Here is an 8,055-nt window from a genome sequence, read left to right as displayed (position 1 = left end):
GACACAAAAACGTTGCACAGCTTTTGGGAGAGCGGCAGTGGGGACGTGGGCGCGGGTGGGCTGGGTCAGGCCAGAATGAGGTTAAGGACCCCCTGAAGCCACAGGGATGCGTGGAAGATGCCTCTGTCCACCCGACCGGAGGGACTCGTGGCAAAGCCGCCGGAGAAGTGTGCTGCTGGGTCTCCACTCTGCAGAGAGCTCCCTGGGCAGGGGCAGAGACAGCACAGGACAGGGGTCACCGGGTCTCCACGTGGACATCAGCCGGGCCGAAGGTCACCGCTGTAGGCTGCTGGCTGCTGTTGCTGTTTGGGTCCAGGGCAGAAGGGGCAGCCGGCTTGGGGCCCTTGGGCTCCAGCTCCCGCCTGATCCTCATTTTCCTATAAAGACAGGGGCACGTGTGGCAGGGTCTTCTCCCTCCTGTGGCGGGGAATGGGCTGTGACTAGGGTGCTGGTGAAAAGGTTAGTGCAGATCATCACGAAGTCACGCGGCTTAATTGCTGACCACAGAATTTCACAACTAGAAAGGACCTCAGACATCAGCTAGTCTGAACCTTCAATTTTTTTGTTCAACTTACTTATTTAGTTTTATTGGCTTATGTTAATGAATGAGTAAGGTGTCAGACGAGTGGCTATATTCACAACAAAATGAAGATGTTACCTGTCTTTTGTTCAGAGGTGTAGTGTGAATTAAACTCTGCAGCCTCATAGGCTTGCTAAGTTTATTGCTAGAAATATGTAAATGCTTATTTTTTTTTTTTGTATTAGAATTGAACCTGGAGTGCTTTACCACTGAGCTAAGTCTCTAGCCCTTTTTTTAATTTTTAATTTTGAGATGGGGTCTTACTAAGTTGCTGAGGCTAGCCTCCAATTTGCAATCCTCCTGCCTCAGCCTCCCGAGTTGCTGAGATAACAGGCAAGTGCCATTCACTGTTGGGCCCAACTTAAAAGCTTTTTATGTCATTGGGAATGTATTTAAAAGGTATATCCTATCTTCGCTTCCTATGCCATAAAAGTCAATAATTAACAATTAGGAATTCTAACATTTACATGATATTTTATCTTGTTGACATAAGTGTTTTTTAAAAGTTTATATCCTCAGTGAAGTTGCACAAATATTCTAATTAGTACCCCAATGCACTTCACTGATTTACCAATTGTTAAAAAGTTATCCCATTTGGTTTCTTCTCTGATCAGTCTTTTTTCTCTCTCTCTTTGCATGTGCTCAGAGTTCTTAAAAATCATGAGCCCGAGGCAGACTGATCACATGACTTCGGTCCTTTAGGCTCCTATAAAGAACAAGGGCCTTCTCCAATATGTTCCCAACTCAACCATCCCACTCTGAGATCCTTCCATTTTAAAGATCATGGAGTGGAGACACAGGTTTTGACAGCACGAAGATGCACCCAAGCCTCCATTTCCAGCCCACACAGCAGCAGGTGGGCAGCAGGTGGTGAGTTGGGGTGTCCAACCAATGTCAATCTGGGAGAGGGACCCAGAGCTCCAGCCACAAAGGAGAGGAAGGGAGGTCGACATTGGGGTTTGACTTGATGCCACTTCTTGGTTTGGGATAGACCCAATTTCTTCACTTCCTGTTATCGTTGCTATCGTTATGGTTTAGATATGAGGTGTCCCCCCAGAGTTCCTCTGTTGCTGCAGGAATCCCCAGAGGTGACACGGCTGGATCATGAGAGCTGAAGCTAATCGGTTCGCCCTGGTGTGACTAAACGGTGTGGTGGCTGTAGGCTGGCAGAGGCAGGTCACTGGACTGTGCCCTGGAAGGGTCATCATCCCTGCAGACCCTTCCCCCTGCTCTGCCTCCCAGCTGCCAGGAGGTGAGCAGCTTCCCTCTGCCACGCCCCTTGGTCATGACGAATGGACCCAGCTGACCACGCACTGGACTTCTGAAATTTATAAACTTGAAATAAACTTTTCCTGCTCTAAGTTGTCAGGTGTTTTGGTCACAGCAACAAAAAGCTAACAGTGGTTACCACATGTAACGGTGGGCACGTTCTCTCCAAAACCAGGACAGGTTTGAATCCCCCCTGGGCCCCTGAGGGCTGAGCCACCTTGAGCATGTGACTGGAGCCCAGCGCCTGTTCCCACACTGAAGGGGACAAAGCCCAGGGCCCCCATACCTGTTGTACATCTTCAGCAGGATCAGAACCACGGTGAAGATGACGATGACAACCACCACAATGGCGGCCACGATGGCTCCAGAACCTGCAGAGGGAGAGGAGCCAAGGGGGCCACTGGCGCTCAGTCAGACGAGCGGAGGGGGAGGCGCCCTCTGCGCCAGGGAAGGGGGACGCGGTCCTTCAAGCCCTGTTGGTGGGGAGGTGTGTGGCCACTCTCCATGTGGCCCTGCCCTGGGATCAACAGGGAGGGACCCGGATATCCCCCTCTCGCCTCCTTGCCTAGGACACCAATTTATATTTGAATTTAATGTAAACAAAGATAATATTTTAGTGTAGGTCTTTGCCAGGCAAAATTGGAGACTTACTTATACCAAATATTTGCTTATTATTTGTCCAAAGGTCTCATTTAAATGGGAATTCCAAAGTTTATCCAGCAACCCTACCACCAAAGGTCAGTTGGCAATGTTGGGCAGCTGTCACAACTTGGGAGCAGGGGACAGACGAAGGAATTGTGACTAGCACCTAGAGGGTGGAGGTCAGGAATAATGAGAACCATCTTACGAAGCACAAGACAGCTCCCCACAGCAGAGACTATCCAGCAGAGGTTGAAAACCTTAATGAAAGTCTCCACACGAGACTCCGCAGGGAGGGGAGGGCCACGTTGTCCTGTGGAGGGTGGCTGCCCTGCTCCTCCTCAGTCCCCTTCTGCTCTTTCTTCCTATGAATATTTGCACATGGTTTTCGCTTTGTTTTGACTTTAGTAAACCTTTTGGAAAAGCATGATGTACATTCACAAAAGTACAAATCATAAGCTGGGGGAATTTTCAGAGTACACACACGTGTGTAAAGAGCCACCCTGTCAAGACAGACCAGGATCCTGGGAGGCCTGGCGGATAGATTTTTCGGATATAGGATTACCAAGTTATTTTTAAAAATTAATGGAGATTTAATATGCACATACATGGTCTCATTGGTAATGTAGACACAGGGAGATGACCCGTGGTTCTTAGGTCAATGAGTTCTTTTTCCTCCTCCATTTTAGCTTGTATTTATAATTTCAAAATTATCTACAAAAAAATCACATTACTTTTGTATTATTGAAACAAGGAGAGGGTGTTTTGCTGTCCGTATCACAGGAAATGTTTGAAGCTGTGCTGGGGCTTCTAAGAATACACTAAGGGGCTGGGGTTGTGGCTTAGAGTGTCAGAGCGCTTGCCTAGCATGTGTGAGGCGCTGGGTTCGATCCTCAGCACCACATAAAAATAAACAATAAAGGTATTGTGTCCACCTGCAACTAAAATATATATATTAACAACAACAACAACAAAAGAATAGACTTGGCTTTGGCAGAGTTTGGAGAAGAGACAGTGACGTTCTGGATCACTCCTTGGTGACCCCAGGGCAGAGTCATATTGCGAGTGGCCATGCCCCAATCCCCCCAGCCCCAACAGGGCTTGAAGGACCACGTCCTTTTAGTTAAGAAAAAACAGGAGCATGCCCGTCTGACCTAGTGTCACTCTCTCTACTTCCCCTAGGGATTGTAGAGAGGGCCCGGCAGGCCTGCCCACCCAGCAAGTAGCAGGATAACTTGGGGGACCCCACCCTGAGAGCGACTCCTTCTGGGTCTCCAAGGAAGAGACGCAGCCTGTCATTCATCCAGCCGCCTGCAGGTACCACAGCCTGAAGCTGTCATTGGGGAAAACTGTACTTTTGTGTGGGGAAGGTTGTCCCTTAGGTGGAGGTGTGAACAGTTATACACACAGCCAACTGAGGTGGCTGAGAGGGTCCCCTGCTTCTCCTTATATAATCAGTTGGTTTTCTGAAAGAGCTATCTTCAAATTTTTCATTCTGGGGACCCCTTGTTCCTGGCAAGTATCTCCCCAGGTATGTCCTCCTCCATTAATTTACTCCCTTATGAGTTGATGGGATTTTTTGGTGGGGGTACCAGGGATTGTACTCAGGTTCATTCGATCACTGAGCCACATCCTAGCCCTATTTTGTAATTATTTAGAGACAAGGCCTCCTGAATTGCTTAGTGCCTTGCTTTTGCTGAGGCTGGCTTTGAACTTGCAATCCTCCTGTCTCAGCCTCCCAAGCTGTGGGGATTATAGGCATATGCTATTGCACCAGAGGCTGTTCTAAACTTTTATGTGGATTATCTGTTTGAGTCCTTATGACACCCGTGTGTGGCAGCTTCATTAATATCCCCATCTTACTGATGAAACTAAGGCCCCAGTCAGAGGTTGTGTGCCCAGGTCACACAGCCAGCCAGGGGTAGGCAGGGACTGAGACCCGGCGCTCCATCTCCAGAGCCCATGCTCTGGACTTCTGCACCAGGAGCTGGCCTGGCACTGGCCACCCAGCCCTCCCCAGCCTTCATGCCAAGGTGGCCTTACTCTTGTACAGGAAGTCTTCTCCCCTAGTGGTCATGTTCAAGAAGAAGGTGGCATCTCCCAGGGTGGTGGCTGTGGTCATCTCGATCCTGGTGAGAACAAAGAAGAAATTTTGCTTAAAACCCGAATAAGCCATATTATTTCTTTTAGTCTTTATCTGGACGACTGTAGAATATTCCAGCATGCAGATTCTTTTTTGACAGCCAATGAACCCAGGGCACATCACTAGACACCCCCTGGGGGTGTTGAAAATGATACATAGGATTCCTAAAGAGTTTCATTCTTCCAAGAAGTTTCAATTCACTCAATGATGTTCATTCAACTCCTTCTGTGCTTCAAAATATCTAAATTGATCTTCTAGAAACCCTGTGAGGTAAATTATTGTTGCTATTTTATTGATGAAACTGAAGCCCTCATAGTTATATGGAGCCCAAATTTACCCAGTGGTATTGAACCTGGGGTGTCGACCTCCATTCCATCAGGCCTTTCTTCACCCCGCAATAAGGACTGAAATGGTGCTTTTGCATTTAGGTTTTTTTTTTTTTTTGGTACCAGGTTTTGAACCCAGGGTTGCTTAACCATTGAGCCACATCCTCAAAGTCCCCCCCACACACACACTTTTTTTTTTTTAAAGAGAGAGTGAGAGAGGAGAGAGAGAGAGAGAGAGAGAGGTAATTTTAATATTTATTTTTTAGTTATCGGCGGATACAACATCTTTGTTTTGTATGTGGTGCTGAGGATCGAACCCGGGCCGCACGCATGCCAGGCGAGCGCGCTACCACTTGAGCCACATCCCCAGCCCACACACACACTTTTTTTAACTTTTTATTTTTGTGATAGTATTGTGTTGGGTTGCTTAGGGCAATTAACTTGCTAAATTGCTGAAGCTGGCTTTGGACTTGAGATCCTCCTGCCTCAGCCTCTCAAGTCTCTGGATTATAGGCGTGTACCACCAGGCCTGACAGAAGTTTTAATACCTAAGGAAGAATAAAAGAAGAGAGGAAGAAAGATGAAAACTTTAGCTCCGGTTAAGTTGTCAGTCATATAAACCATTGGCAGTGGAAAGCAATTTACTGGACAAGATGTATTTGAACAAGCCTTGAAGGCTGGCATAATTTGAGGACCAGAGGAGAAAGAACAAAGGTGAGAAAACCCTTAATGGGAAGAGAGAGATTGAATTTTGACCATCTGCCCTGCAAGAGTGTCTCTGTCTTCAGCACCTCTGAACACTCGCTTACCCTCTCCATCACTGGGAAGCGGCTGTCCTCCACGTTTGGCTATGGAGCAAGGGGAGGCTCAGAGTGGTAAAATGATTTTGCCAAAGTCACACAGCGAGGAAGAGACAGAACTCAGACTTAAACATACTCTTGGAGTGTACAATGTATATTGTTTCCCCCCCCCCCCTTGACACCACAATGAATCAAAATTCACAATACTAAACCGGGCGTGGTGTTTGTGCATGTAACCTTACCACTCAGGGGGCTGCGGCTGCAGGGTCACTTGAGTCCAGGAGGTTGAGATCAGCCTGGACAACACAGAGAGGCCCTGTCTCAAAAATACGAACAAAGACTCATAATCCTGTCACACTGGAGGGGTGAATCCAGAGTGTGCAGTTAATTTGATGTAACGCCACCAGAAGAAGCAGGTGAGATTCTTGACCATGAATACAGAGCCCACAATGATAATTACAAATAATTGCCCTGAACTATAGGAATTTTTAAAAAGGGGAGGAAATAAACCAGGGTTCTTTTTTTTTTTTTTTTAGACAGGGTCCTGCTACGTTTCCCAAGCTGACCTTGAACTCCTGGGCTGAACCCCTTCCTGCCTCAGCCTCCTGAGTGGCTGAAACTGCAGGCGTATATCACTGTGCCCAGGTACACATCAGTTTGGTGTTTGTTTGTTTGTTTGTTTGTTTGGTACTGGGGATTGAACTCAACCACTGAACCACATCCCCAGTCTTATTTTGTATTTTATTTAGAGACAGGGTCTCTTGAGTTGCTTAGCACCTTGCTTTTGCTGAGGCTGGCTTTGAACTTGCAATCCTCCTGCCTCAGCCTCCTGAGCCACTGAGATTACAGGTGTGTGCAGCTGCACCCGGCTACAAATCAGTTTTTTTTTTTTATTTTTAAATATTTTTAGTTGTAGATGGACCCAATACCTTTATTTTATGTGTTTAGTTTTATGTGATGCTGAGGCTCAAACCCAGTGCTCACATGTGCCAGGCAAATGCTCTACCACTGAGCCACAACCCCAGCTCCCCCATCTCTTTTTAAAAATTTTTATTTTGAGATAGGCTGGTGCCCACCTGGAGCTCCTCCTGCCTGGGAGTACAGATATGTGCCTCCACGCTGAGCAGAAGTATTTTCTAAATTACAAAGATTAATATAATAGGATCCCATGTACTTGCCATTCAGATTTAACAAATATTTATAGTTCCCATTTTCTTCAGTTCTTTTCAGATTTCAACAAAATTGAGATGAAGTTGAAGTACCTTTTCTATCTCAATCTCATTTTCTCCTTTCCCCAAGAAGCTGTGACCTTGACCATTAGGGATATTCCCATCAAAAAAGCATAGTGTTTTCCACCTACGTATCTATCCTTCACCATTCTGCACAGCGGGACTCTGCACACTTACTAGATGAAGGTCAAGCACAGAAGCCACCATCTGAGCACCTCCACCTGCCGCTATGCCAGGAGCTGGGGAGACGCTAGTGAAATCCACTCCTTGCCTTGGGAAATTCAATCCTGGGCTGGGTGGGGAAGAGAGTGTCTGTTGGGTTTGCTTGGATCACTCTGGGCCTCAAGAAAAGACCTTCTGTGGGGGGGGTAGGCTGTGGCTGTGGCTCAGCGGCAGAGCGCTTCCCTAGCCCGCGTGAGGCCCTGGATTCGATCCTCAGCACCACATAGAAATAAATAAATAAAATAAAGGCATTGTGTCCAACTACAACTAAAAAATAAATATTAAAAAAAAAAAAAGGAAAGACCTTCCCACCTGCGCATGCACCTACACCTGGCACAGAAAGCACTTCTGGGCTTCCCATCTTATTTCCAGCTTCTTGGCTCTGACACCAGGCTCTGCTGAAGGGCTGTGACGGTGGACATGCCATCAGTCACTGTGACAATGGACCACGCCATCTCCCTGGCATGGCTGGGCTGCTGTCCAGGGCTGGGCACCTCTGGCTCCCCACCATGCCCCACAGTGGGCCTCCCTGAGAATCCCGGCCACTGGGCGCCAGCTCCCCACTCTCCCAGCTCTGATGGAAACAGGGGTCAGCCTTCTACTGCCCACATCCACTGGGTCAGGCCATTTGCTCCCAGCCTGGGGACTCTGGTGACTGTGGCCTGCCCTGGGGGCCTGGCAGCTTCACAATGGCCCCCTGCTGCCAGGCCCCCCAGATCCACAGGAAGGGTTCTGCCTTCACCTGCAAGTCCAGTCTGTCTGTTTGTCCCTCTCCTCGAGGACCTAATCCTCAGATGCCCACCAGGAAACCCCGAGGGGCTCTGCCTGGGCCCCACACCCACCAACC

At 48.0% G+C, this 8,055-nt stretch overlaps 1 protein-coding gene across 1 annotated transcript; it reads right to left on the bottom strand.

The window, feature by feature from the left end:
* Positions 1-235: 235 nt before the first annotated feature.
* On the bottom strand, positions 236-4,610 carry Ncmap (non-compact myelin associated protein). Its single transcript, XM_027936998.2, has 3 exons — positions 4,532-4,610; positions 2,136-2,220; positions 236-377 (listed from the first exon to the last, which is right to left on the bottom strand). Exons 1-3 carry the CDS (start codon positions 4,608-4,610, stop codon positions 236-238), a joined length of 306 nt encoding a protein of 101 aa, XP_027792799.1.
* Between the last annotated feature and the right edge of the window lie 3,445 nt (positions 4,611-8,055).

Source organism: Marmota flaviventris, chromosome 10 (genome assembly GCF_047511675.1).
Source record: "Marmota flaviventris isolate mMarFla1 chromosome 10, mMarFla1.hap1, whole genome shotgun sequence".
Taxonomy (NCBI): domain Eukaryota; kingdom Metazoa; phylum Chordata; class Mammalia; order Rodentia; family Sciuridae; genus Marmota; species Marmota flaviventris.
This window is presented reverse-complemented; position numbering and strand designations above follow the sequence as displayed.

Excerpts from the sequence above, each read along its gene's own strand:
- Ncmap (XM_027936998.2), bottom strand. The coding sequence starts at position 4,610 with ATGACCACAGCCACCACCCTGGGAGATGCCACCTTCTTCTTGAACATG. Across the intron at positions 2,221-4,531 it reads AGAAGACTTCCTGTACAAGA|GTTCTGGAGCCATCGTGGCC; the intron begins GTAAGGCCACCT and ends CTCCCTCTGCAG. Across the intron at positions 378-2,135 it reads CTGCTGAAGATGTACAACAG|GAAAATGAGGATCAGGCGGG; the intron begins GTATGGGGGCCC and ends CTGTCTTTATAG.